The following is a 13,401-nucleotide window of genomic DNA, read 5'->3' as shown; positions in this document are numbered from 1 at the left end:
GGTTGCTATGTGATGAATTAATGCACAAGTTGTCACACAATAAGTCTGCAGCTCTACTCCATTTGAGTTCAGTGTGACAGTGGGAATCTTTTGAAATCTATGAAGCTTGCATTTGCCTCACTTTCCCTTTGTGCTTTTCATTGCTACCCAAGAGAATCATAGCTTATTAGGGTTGGAAGGGACCTCACGAGGTCATCTAGTCCAAGAGGTGTGAAAGGTTAACACTGCTCTGGAGTTAAAGGAGGAGACATGAGGTGTCACCAACTTGGTGAAACCAACCCCTATCAACTGAGAATCAAAGCAAACCCCAATGACTGATCAGTGACACCTAACAGCAAAAAACTCAGGAAGGCAGATGCAAATACTCAGAGTGCATTGTGTCCTGAAGGGGTGCGGGAGCCTTGTATTGTACATGTGTCTGGCTTGTCCAGATTTGCCACAGGGAACTAAAGACAGACAGGTATTGCTAGTGCCTCAAGATCTCTACGACTGAAATGAGAACAGGAGCCTGCCCCTGGGGAATGGTGTGGGTCCTTGGGCACTCCCAGGGGACTGGTTACATGCATGGTGGGGAATAGACCAGACCCAGAATCTTGTGACAAACAGTACCAAAGCACTTTTTTTAGACTTAGAAATTGAAAAAAGCTTTAACCTAAGTCATCCAGACAATGAAACCAATTGACAGCAGGTAACACATACCAGCCTTGCTAAGGTTGCTTGGAACACTCTTCCCGTCCCTCTCATTATTTCAAGTTTTTGCATCAAATATTTCTCGCTATATTACTTCTACGCCAGGCAAGTGAGACATCTTGAATATGAAATCCTGGGGATGTTTTTCTAACATTGTGACCCTCTAAAGCCATTAAAACTATAGTTTTGGCACCTGTAGTCAGATATTAGCATGACAACAGTGTGTTAGCACTGCCAAACCTGAGCAGAATAAGATGGACACATTACATGGTACTAATCTATTACTGCAAAACATGCTTTTTGGATTACAATGGGTTAAGGTCAACTATTTGCACTGAGAACTTAACTAATTTCCAGCAGTCTGTCCTGTTTAAACAATCTCATGCTGTACAAAGCAGTGAAAATGGCCATCTAGTTTTAGGGGAGTACTTCAGAGGGATTGAGGGGATTAACCTCATACTTAGCATTTGGTCCTGTAGAAAACCACACCACCACCTAGCCATCCACCCCAAAAAGTAATCAGCGGTATCTTATGCAAGCTGCCTAGTTTTACACACTGGACAGCAGTCTCTGTAAGTGAAGAATTTACATTTTATTGTATTCATTTACAGTCTGAAGGGACAAAATTTTTGGTTACATATTTAGCTAACTTGATTAGGCTCCATAAGTAGAAAAAGTTACAGGCTATATATAAACAGTCAACATTAACTGTTCACACGGTTCGATCAGCGTAGCTTGACAATAGTCTCTTCCAGCTTCTCTCTGTTAGCTCCAGAGAATTCATGCACCTGTAACAATAATTTATTTTAAGAATAGCCATTTAAAACAGTGATTTTAGCCCAAATAGTTTTATAATCCCTGGAAAGATGGCAATTTTATTCCCATAAATCAAAGGATAATAGGTGGCCAATGTTTGAGGTTTGAAGTTTGTTTTGCTTTCCAGATTTTGTATTCTGCAGCTCTGCATCCTGAAGTATTTAACTCACTGTGTGCCAGACTGTTTTATTGTTCTCCAAACACCTCTACTGACTCCAGTCTTACACAAACAGGGTTACAGATTTCATAAGAACCAGCTACACATATGCCATGTCAATCTTGGCTCTCAAAAGTTGTAAAGAATTAACATGCAAGATTTTTAGTAAGAAAAAAGTTTATCTACAAGAGATCACAAACTAGTCAGTTAACTCTGGATGCAAGGCTATGTCTTTTCACTTACTGCACTAAGGTGTTATGACACCACTTCACATCCAGATGAATTATCTTTTGGAAACACTTTGCTGGACAACATGTTTCCAGAGTTAGATTTGTAGACAAAGAGACTCAGCAACAAAAGGATATTTAGTTTTAAAGAGAAAATTTAGAGATTCTAGAAGATAGAGTCTTGTCTACACTGGACATAGTAAGCACCTACTCAATCCACCCAACATTTGAGACATGTTTTCTGATGGACAAGTTTAGTTTTTGAAAGCCACAGCTCCCACCCCCAGAAGGCCCTTCCTAACATGAAGGAAATTATTTGAGTAGTGTGCCTGCAAGTCTGGTTATACACTAGCCCACAATGAAGATGACAGACAGTATGAAGGACCTGTTTTATATTAAAGCACAGCCATCCATCCAATTATTTCATAACTAAGTGCTTTCGGAGAACAGCCAGCCAAACGAGCTTCTGGTTGGAATATCCGATTTAGTAACCTCACCTCTAGGTTGAGAGAAAGCATAAATAGTCTTGGCCCAAGTTCGCTTTATTATAGTGCCTGGAGTTTAGACTATCAGCTCTGCCATAATTTACAGTAATTACAATTTTGGTATTGTGCAGAGGTACTGCATTTGTTTCCTTTGCCTTTCTATATAGCTGAAGACTCAACACATCTAATAGATTAGTTTGCTTGTTTTTTTAAAAAAAAGTTAATTGTTTAGTTATGATTGGGTCACAAAAAGATAGGAATACTAATTAAGTCCAGCTGGCCTGCAGCTGGGATAGGTGCATAAAGCAGGTTTCAAACATATTAGGTTTTGGAGAGAGGCTCAAAGTCTCCATCAAAACTTCACATTAGGATTTACCTGGAATACAAACCCAGAGTGTTTCCAGAACTTATTACATGCAGTTAGATCACTTAGAAGTAGTTTGTTTCTAACATTAGTGACCCATTGCAGAAGGCTAGGCATTATCCTGTTCTTAGGGTACCAATATGAACTTCCCTGTTTCTGAGGCTATTCTAAAGCGATTTGTGCTCTTTAATTGAGTACGTGTAAGTGAACTATACTGTTCAGGAGGTAAATTGAGATGCAAGCTATTTTGAGATCTTCACAAGGTGCCGTTCCTCCAGACTTATTCAGGAAACAGCTAACTATTGTGTTTAGCCACTTGCCCCAGTGTCCTATTTGCCCCTATAACAACTTCTAGCAACTCTGAGTTAAACATTATAATGTATAGGGGCCAGAAAAAACATGTAGTTATTTTATTTCTTGTTTAGTGTTTCAGCTTCCAGTGTCCTCCCCCTCCCCACACCTATACTGTTTCATTAAGAATGTTGAAAACCTACCTTTTTGCTCTCCTTGTAAAAGTGGAATGTTGGCATGCACTGGACTGCACACTCTGAAGCCACGTCCTAAAAGAAAGTTTCACTGCAATTTTAGCTTGGCAAATTAAACATAACGAACCAGAAATCAGATATGGTTCTTATGAAATCAGACTTGTAACAGATTACAAAAAATGAAGGGGAACCAAGTAATTATTTGCAACTCTGGTCAGTTAAGACCAGTCACTAGTTATTATGTGGATATAACATAGTCTTCCTGTTCCTACAACTAGCAGTGGTTTCATCGTCTTTGCTGGATTTGTTTAGGCAGAAACAAGACTACTTCTGCAGAAAGTAGCACAATACTACAAAAAGCTAACTTTCTTACATATCATGCCTTATTTGTAAGGTAATTTCACAGCTGAAGGTCTGCCAATGAGTTTGTTAAACAAGCATCCACTAGTCAGCCAGGTTTGCAATCTGGTGTTACTTCCATCTGTTTCAGTTAAGAACCTATATTGGAAAGGCTTATGAAGATATTCCAATTAGAAGTGTTTATCATTTATTACAAAAGGACAGGTACTTTTAAGCAATGAGTAGTGTTCCTGCTGCTTACCACTCAAGAATAGTTTATCACTAGCACACAATAGCTTCAAGTGAGAAGCATCAGCTTTAATAGATCACATATCCAATCAATGATTGTTTAAGTTATCCTAAATGAAAGGGGGGTGGAGATGAGAAGGAGTGAAATTTAGATTGGCTACCACCCCTGCAGAGAGCAGTGCCTTTGCTATTCAAGGTACCTACACAGCAGGGGCACAGGAAGAGAAATACATAAGTAGGTAGTTTTCCCTCTATCACATCAGGAAACTATGGGAGGGGAGTGCACGATCACCACAGATTCTAAACAAGATTTGCAGGCAATCTAGAAATACTGCCAAGTATCAGAGGGGTAGCCCTGTTAGTCTGGATTAGTCTAGCAAGCAAGCTAGAGATAACAAGCTCAGTTCAATCAGGGAGGATGAGGCCCTGTTCTAGCAGTTGAGGTGTGAAAACCAAGAGAGGAGAAACTGGTTCTATAATTGGCAAGCCATTCACAGTCTTTGTTCAATCCTGAGCTGATGGTGTCAAATTTGGTTTTCACACCTCAACTGCTAGAACAAGGCCTCATCCTCCCTGATTGAACTGACCTCGTTATCTCTAGCTTGCTTGCTAGCATATATATACCTGCCCCTGGAAATTTCCATTACATGCATCTGAGGAAGTGGGTATTCACCCACAAAAGCTCATGCTCCAAAATGTCTGTTAGTCTATAAGGTGCCACAAGATTCTTTGCTGCTTTTAGAAATACTGCTTATACACAGACAAGCCTACTACAGCATAAGTACTTCAGAATGCAACAAATGCTGGATCACTTATGAGGGCCAAGTGGAAACTTTGAGCAGTTATCAGAGTTTAAGGCCAGAAGGGACTATCAAATCACCTAGTCTGACCTGTGTCTTTGTAGGCCATCCCCTGCACAATACACCCAACAACTGACATTTGACCAGAGTATTACAACCCACAGGAGACTAGACATATGTACCACAAGGAACAAAAGCAAGGATCAAGGTGCACTTGTGCCTAAGGCCCCCACAATGGCATGGATGTGATTGTGCGACATACCCAGATAATTCTGGCAACTGACCCACATCCACATGCTGCAAAGGAAGACAACTCCCTTCCCCTCCTATTCCACCAATCATAGTCAATCTGACTGGAGGGAAAATTCCTTCCCAATTCTATACATGGCAATCAGTTACACCCCAAGCATGTGAGGAAGAACCAACTAGCCAGGCATCTGAGACTGCACAGTGGTGCCACCTCAGAAACCTGCCCCTCACCATCCAATGTCCCATCTGCAGCAATGATCACACCAATGCTTCTGAGGAAGGATATTAAAAAAACCATAATACAATGGGTGGAGGAGTAAGAGTGCAAGATAATCCCTGACTGCTGTAGATGGCCAGCTGAAACCCTGAAGCATAAGCTTTTAGGAACATAAGTCTCCTGAGAGGATCTCAGTTTCCTTAGAAGAACTGAAAACAAACTCAAGTTTCCTTTTTAAGATGGCTTGATTCTAGATACTAGAGAAATCCCCCTATTAACATTTGGATTTTAAAATGCATTCCTGATATTAGTCTAGTTTGAATGTTTCTATCAAATGTTATTCACATGCACTGAGGACAACAGGAGTTTTGGATATGCAAGGAGTACAGGATTAAGATCACTTTAGCAATCAGACCGATTTCTTGTCAATTAGTGTTTGCTAGGAATTAAAGTACATGATGGAAAAATGTTGAATTACTAACAGTGAGATTAAAATATTCCCTTTAGAAATAATTAATCCCTAGTTTCTTGCTCTAGGTAACTACTGTTGCAGTGACTGACCATTTTGAGAGCAAAGACCACCTAAAGTTTTTAGGAGACAAGTTTCCTAGCATAGATTACATGGCAAAGTTCACTTTTATTGCCAGTTCTGCCACAAACAATATTACTTGTCGGTGCACAGAGGACCTTACCTGAGCATCATCCACATCAACTTCAAGAAACACTACGTCTGGGAACTTCTCACAAAGACTCTAAAGTTTTAAAACAAAATGTTAAAGTTGCAGTTTTTATTTCATATAAACTTTAAGAGTGCTCTAGGAGTCTCGTATAAGAGCCCCATTTGGAGAAAAACAAATCTTACCAGTTAGTATCTTTTGGTAAAAGTAGGTAAGTAAAAGTTTCATTTGCCATAGAGCAATTATGTCCCAAGCTGGAGCATCAAGAGTTCTGTTACATGTACCACATAAGTCATTTTAAGATGTTTAGTAGTACATTTTACTTTCAAATCCTTTTTACTAAGATCTTTAGTAAAAGGCAAACCTTCCACTACCTACCCAGCTTTAAACTAAGAGTAGTTAGAGAGGAACTTATTAGGGCATGAAGTCATATGACAGATGTATCTCTAGGATGATAATATTTGCATGCTCCTAAACCATAATGAAGTTTTAAAACCATTAAGCAAGTTGCAAGTCAGTTGAAGAGTAAGATTTACAGGTCTACAGAGTGATACATGTACCTTCTTCCTTGAAATGGATGTCAAACATGTATTTTCTTTTTTAATAGATTTACAGATTGTAATGTTTCTCTTTTGACTGAAGAAAAATGGTAATTTGTGAAAGTTTGACCCAATTCCTCAAGAGAATTAGAAAAAAGTTTTAATAGAGCTGAAACTTTGGAGTCACACGTGAAGTACCTTCATTCATCAAAAATGTTTACTCTTCATAAAATAAGTAGATACAGAAAATCAGTGTTACAAGCACCAAAGTTATGAACTGATCAGTCAAGCGCACCCCTCATTTGGAACTGGAAGTATGCAATCAGGCAGCAGCAGAGACAAAAAAGCAAATACAGTACAGTACTGTGTTAAACTACTGAAAAAGGGAAAGCAGCATTTTTCTTCTGCATAGTAAAATTCCAAAGCTGTATTAAGTCAATGTTCTGGTTTAAACTTTTGAAAGAACCATAACGTTTTGTTCAGAGTTATGAACAACCTCCATTCCCGAAGTGTTCATAACTTTGAGGTTCTACTGTACCAGGAAACTGGCACATCTTCCAAGCTACACATTTGTAATAGTTTACACCCACATATTACACTAATGAATCATGACTACTAGTTTACACTGATGGCTACTTGGCATTGGCATGAAGGGTTACAGTTCTTTACTTTTCTTGTTTGGGTTATAAGTATTAATATCACTTCAGCCTGTTCTGTCATTTTGATTGTTGGAATGTTATTTGATTTTGAGACTTCAAAATCATTTGACAAGGCTATCTTTATGGCACCAGAGACTGAATTTTATTTCAATTTTCTTGACCTTGATAGTTTGTTATGATCCCCACTATAAGTTGTGAATAGCATTTCACTTTTTTGGAGGGGGGAAGGGAATGCTTTAAAAAGAGTGGTGAAGAACTGTTTGGACAACATTAGGAACATGATTGTTTTGGTTACAGTCACGTGTAGGTCACAATTGAGAGTTTATTGCAAGTCTTCCCCCATGTGTGTCAAGTAACACAAGACCATTCAGACATCCATAGTGACCTAGTTTTATGGTAAGATAGCATTGCACTAGTCAAGTCTCAGCTGTAACAACTAGCAGAGTATTGAGTTTGGCATTGTTACTTACATGAAAAAAAGGTTTGATCATTTTGCATGGTCCACACCATGTGGCTGAGAAGTCAACAACTACAAGCTTAGGACCAGCAGATTTCAATTCAGAATTAAATTCTTCCTGTAGAGAGAAGAGATTCAACACCAAGTGTTATTTTTGCAAGTGTGCTCAAATCAGTCCCTTCTCTTTATGACTAACTTGTTCTTGAAGTTCATACTGTTTCCAGACTGGATATTCTGATGGCTCAATCCTAACAGCCAGTGTTGCATACCAAGACTTTCTTTAGAATCAGTGGATTTTGAATACACTAGCGTAAGTCCAAAAAAAATGTCTCCTACAACAACCCAAAAGCTATTACAGTAACATTACTTTTTCAGCAATAGAACAAGTTCTCTCATGTAGGAATTACCCACCAAGTTGTAGCAGCAGATTTGTTGTACTGGCTGGCCGACCTAAAGCCAAAACAAAAGAACTACTACTTGAGACTAGATTTGCCTTTTTAATTTGCATTAAAAAGGAACTGGGCATGCAGGTTAGGCAAGAGAAGGAGAGAGAGTTTGTAGAGTTCTAATCAAATACTTGCTCTAACTAGTGATGCAGGTGCTTCCTACTGCCAGTGTTCTGGTATGTTTGATACAATGAGGACATCTGAGATTTTACTAGAATTATCATTCTAATCAGATAGAATATAAGGAGAAGCTGGGTGTGTTTCTAACATTTGTTTCCAGTCAACTGTTCCTGAAAATGCCATTTTAACTGCATACAGTTAAGTCTGTTCAGTTCTTTCATCCTACAATTTTAGGACTTTGACTCTTAAATATCACCAAAGCAGTAGGTTTTGATGCAAAGCAGGCAACTTATGCCCATAACTACCAAAGCCCTACCGTTTGTTTTCATAGCACAATACCATCTCCCCCTAATCCAAAGTGGATAGATCAGAATTACACCTCTCACTTCAGTTACATGTCCCTGAACAAGGTATAAGCTAATCACACTGCACTACAGAACCAGTTATACAGTCTTCATACTTAAGTGGATCATCCTTTGCAATAAAAAGGAAGCTTTCCTGCAAGGTTCAGAGCATCTATGCATGACATATCAAGACTTCTGATGTATGGTTTGCCTTTTCTTTAGATAAGAACATCAGGAGGAAGGACGTAGATATTCAGATTTGTTTTAGGCTATATACCTGGATTGCAAGCTAAGTGACTTCTTATTTAATCCCCAAAATAGCATGATAAACATCTGAGAGAGTGTCAGGGAACTGCTAGCACTACCTGGGGAGACTGGGAGAGTGTCAAGTCAGAAGAGTGGGAGAAAACAGGTGACAAGTGTTCTTGTAAAGACAAGGTTTCTGAGTACCAAGTACTGGGACACAGAAAGGTGAGGTCTAAGTCACCTCAACTAAAGAAAAAAGGACGATGAAAACTACTTTTAAAAAAAACTGATCCCTTCTCCTGTGTCCTGCCTCCTCCTTTCCAGAAAAAGGAAAGGAGTTTGAGTGACCTGGATGTAACCTCGGTTCCAAACACCTCATGTCTATAGTTGATGAGCACTGTTGGCTGGCATTGCAAGCTACCTTCCACATTACATAATTCAAGCTGCCTTGTAGGCTCAGGTTAGTCTTGTAAGCAGAAAAAAGCTGAGAGTTAAACCTATTACATCTGGTAGATTAAGTAGAGGATTTGATAAATTTCCATCATTCTGTTTATGCTGTCTTTCTGCTCAGTGAACTGGTGTGAGCAGAAGAGTGCAGTCATAAGACAGACTTCTTGTATTGCCTTTGGCTTCTTGTAAGTCAGCAGTGCCAGCTGATTCTATGCCTATCTTAACATCAAGATAACAGCATTAAGTGCTTTCACTTACAATGAAATAATATTGTGACCTCTCAGGTGAGCTAAGTTTAGCAAGCCAACCTACAGTATCAAAAGCCCTTTTGCCATCTCTCACCTAGCTTTTTACTGGCTCAAAACACACTTGCCAATGTTAGTTATCAATTGGCTGTAGAATAGATAAATAGATTCAAGTAGTAGAATATAAGAATGGGCATGAGCCTGTAGCCATGTGAGTTTCTAAGCTAGACATCCTGAAATATGGCTCATTTCCACTGATCAGAAGCTATGATGTAGCAAGAGAAAAAGATTTACCATATCTGCACATAACAGACACCACAATCACAGCTTCATGTTTCTATTAGCATTTTAAACTCGAGATTGAATCAGAGATCACTAGCTAATTTTTTCCCTATTTTGAAGTCATTTTATGGAGTTAGCCTTTATGGTGTATATTTTCCAAGGCTAAATTAGGTTTCACAACTGCGGAGGGAAAGGATTTCTGCTCTCCAACCCAATTAAAAACAGTGCAGAAGACCTTATGTAGCACTGTGAAGTGCTGACAAAATTAGAGTTTGAATTGCATGGTAGTTCTAGATTTCCAATGTTAGGTTGTGCCTGAATTTTTCTGAGCAACAACTAGTTTCATGTGGCACATACGGCAAGACTAAGCTAAAACTGCATCAGTTTACAAAGGAAGACTCCCTACCCTTCCCCCAAATGAATGGAAATGATGCGTTCCATTGAGTATCTCAGAGTAACACACAAGACAATAGTTATTTTCAAGCTATGTAGGCCCCTAGCTAGACATTAGGAATACCAAAAAATGGTATTAGCTCAGAGCAGATCCTGTATCATAATTTTTTACAATCAGAGCACTCTGTGGTTTCATAATCAGAAGAGACAAACTTGCTTGCTCCTATTTAATAATCTTTTCATCCATGAGAGATCTCAAAACACTTTACAAAAGTCAGGTAAATTTTCCCATTTTAATGAAGAGGAAAATCAGAGGTGTGACAGTCAGTGTCAAAACTGGAAACCAGATGAATCAACTTGCAGTCCAGTGCCCTAGTCACCAGGCAACACCACCTCATCTTCCAAAGTGATGTAACAATACATGATCCAGCTACATTTTAAGGAGCCTGCCATGTTAAAATCTGCACAAACATTTAGACTCCACCAGGAAAACAATTTTCTTCATGTTCCTGCACCAACATCCAAGTCTTCTATAAGTTCAGCAAAGGATGGAACCACTCTTTCTATTTAAGCAGCTTACAGGTGCAGTGGATATAGCTAGAAGTGTGAGAGTCTCCTGTAATGAAACCTAAAACACCATCTACATGTGTTAAAGTGGGCTAGTTTTGAGCCAACCTCTCTCCAAGGGACTCTGGGAACCAGATTCATATTTTGTACCAAGACTGAGGTGTTGGCTTAAATTTGAGCACAAGACTCAAAGGGTACAATCCCACACACAACATTTAAATGAATACAATTAAAAGCCCACTAGATTTGCTCAGCTCTAGATACAGATACTTTAAGGTATTTTAAAAGACTGCTGTGTTTTTTGTATGTTATAATTCAGAAATTTGGCCAGATAGATAAAAGCAGCCCAATTTTTATGCTACAGATAAATCTGATAGAGGAACGGAACATGTACCATTTTACTGTCAGCTGAACATTATTCACAAGTAAATTCTGCTATCTAATTTGCTGTATTGTGGAATTCAGAGACAGTCATCTGTACAAATTGGATTTGGTTGTGTTGCTACAGCCTGAATTTCAAGGTAGCTATGTTAGATGAATTTGTAGTCCTTAGAGATGTAGTGACACTAATTATAATTAAATTGTAGAATATAAAACTCATTTATCCCTGACTATTTGTGGCCACGTACAAGATGTGCCACTGTAACAATTCTTGGAAGTTAAGGGATCAAAGAAGCCAATTCAGATTTTGAAGGAACCAGCATTACTTTAGACAATCTGGTGAAGCTATAAGGAGACTGAATACTAAAATACTGGTTCAGAGGACCTAGCATTAACCTACCTGGGCACCAACAACTATTCCTTGACATGCTATTCAGACACTCATGTTCTCTACTTCACTGCATCCATAAAGCCAATGAAATTCACTAGGTTGGGACCAGTGGGTATAATCTGGTTCAGCTTTATACTTAAGACTATCTTGGCAAACCCAGTTTTGGGTCACACGAAGAAACTAGGACCCAATTCAATATTAGAATAATTTCTGTTTAATAGCTTAAATTTTAACCTAAAAGGACACAATCACAGCAGGTTTGCATCATGGACAGCTCTCTAGAAACACTACCTTGTGACAAGCCAAGACCACTAGTAAAGTGACCTGGTTTATTGTCAATTGGGTCCCCCTTTTACACACTTCCCAAAGTACTGGGCAAACTACTTGCACAGATGAGCACAAACCATTCCTGACCTAATGTTCCCCCCTCCTCCCAAGAAGGGAACCTGCATGCTTTTATACTTGTTAGACTACTGCACTATCACCCAAGCAATAACAGATAAGTATTCATCAAAGTCATTTTTAGAGAGTGGACAAAATATTAGTGCCCTGACATCATTAAGGTCTTGAAAACACTACCTCTGCCAGTGGCAATTAAGAAGCTATACTTTCCTAGCACATGGCATGCCCAACATCAGTTTCTGCTGAAGTTTTTTTAAATTAACTGATGCAGGGCCCACTTGGGCAGTGTGCCAGCAGCACCAATCCTCACTGCAGCTGCTTACAGTTTACCCAGCAGCTGATTTCCACTCTGAGATCGCTCCACAAGACTGCTGAATTGGAATTAATTTGCAGATTGGACACCACTAAAGTAGCTTGAATAAAGACTGGGAGTGGACAGGCCATTACACAAAGTAAAACTATTTCCCCATGCTTGTCCCCCCACCCAGTTCCTCACATCTTCTTGTCAATTGCTGGAAATGAACCATTTCCATTACCATTACAATTTCTCCAGTTGATAATAGCTCACCTTAACTGATCACTCTCCTTATAGCGTCTAAGGTAACACCTACTGTTTCATGTTCTGTGTGCATATATTTATATCTATCTATTTATCTTCCTGCTGTATTTTCCACTGCATGCACCGGATGAAGTGGGCTGTAGCCCACGAAAGCTTTTGCTCAAATAAATGTGTTAGTCTCTAAGGTGCCACAAGGACTCCTGTTGTTTTTGCAGATACAGACTGACACGGCTGCTACTCTGAACTCTGGCTAATGTAACTCCCTGGCAGGACCCCCGAACTACTACAGAGGGAGGGAGACAGGCAGGGGCCACTTCCCCAGGCACGAGCAATAACGGGGGGGGGTTCCACACTCACACGACAAGGGGTCCCGCGGGGGAACTGATCCCCCTCCCCAGCACAGACCAGCCCCGGCTGAGCCAGAGGCTCCTCAGGAGAGCAACTCCCCGAGGCCTGGCGCAGCGGCCCTGCCCCCAGCACTGGGGCGGGAGCGGCCGTGTAACGCGGCCCAGGCCCTGAGGACACCGCTGCCCCGGAGGAAGGGGGAAAAACCGCCCCGTGCCCGGCCGCCCCCCAAGCGGCGGGGGCGCTCATCCCTACGGCGCGGGCACGAGGCGTGGCTGCGCCCGCGCGCGTTCCCGCGACCTCAGGGGCACGGAACCGCCCCGAGCCCCCAGGGGGCCCTGCCCGCCCTCGAGAGGCTGGCGAGGCCGCCCCGCCACCAGCCGCTGCTCACCAGGTTTCCCACGGTCTTCACCATCGTTGCTGCCCGGGTCGCGCTCACGAGACACGACTTGACTGAGACTTGGACGGCTAGTGCCTGTGGCACGGTGGTGCCGCCCTCCTGCTTATATAGTGGCCAATCCCCTCAGGCCTCAGTGCGCACGCGCGGTTGAGCCCCGCCCCTCCCTTTTCCCGGACGAGCAGGCTGCGCGCCAACGGCTGACGCAGGGGCGCTCGTGCTCGCGGGTTGCTATCTCCCCCCCCTCCCCCTCGGCTCGGCGCGCGCTGAGTGGCGCGGGTTACGACTCCCTCCCTGACTGGGCGGGGGCCGGGGAATCCTCTGGAGGAATCACCACAGCTCCTCCCTCCCCCAGCGAGAGGGCGCGGCGGCTGTGGACACTGCCCCCCCCCCCCACACACCCAGCAGATGTCACCCCCCGGC

The 13,401-nt window shown here is 41.4% G+C and overlaps 1 protein-coding gene across 1 annotated transcript; it reads right to left on the bottom strand.

The window, feature by feature from the left end:
* Positions 1-1,263: 1,263 nt before the first annotated feature.
* On the bottom strand, positions 1,264-13,089 carry LOC127046342 (thioredoxin-like). The gene is made up of 5 exons (XM_050943252.1): positions 12,973-13,089; positions 7,424-7,528; positions 5,771-5,830; positions 3,234-3,299; positions 1,264-1,478 (listed from the first exon to the last, which is right to left on the bottom strand). Exons 1-5 carry the CDS (start codon positions 12,994-12,996, stop codon positions 1,416-1,418), a joined length of 318 nt encoding a protein of 105 aa, XP_050799209.1. The 5' UTR covers positions 12,997-13,089; the 3' UTR covers positions 1,264-1,415.
* Between the last annotated feature and the right edge of the window lie 312 nt (positions 13,090-13,401).

The sequence above is a fragment of the Gopherus flavomarginatus genome, chromosome 3, assembly GCF_025201925.1.
Source record: "Gopherus flavomarginatus isolate rGopFla2 chromosome 3, rGopFla2.mat.asm, whole genome shotgun sequence".
NCBI classification, from domain to species: Eukaryota; Metazoa; Chordata; order Testudines; family Testudinidae; genus Gopherus; species Gopherus flavomarginatus.
The sequence above is the reverse complement of the archived record's forward strand: the minus strand, read 5'-3'. Positions and strand labels throughout refer to the sequence as shown.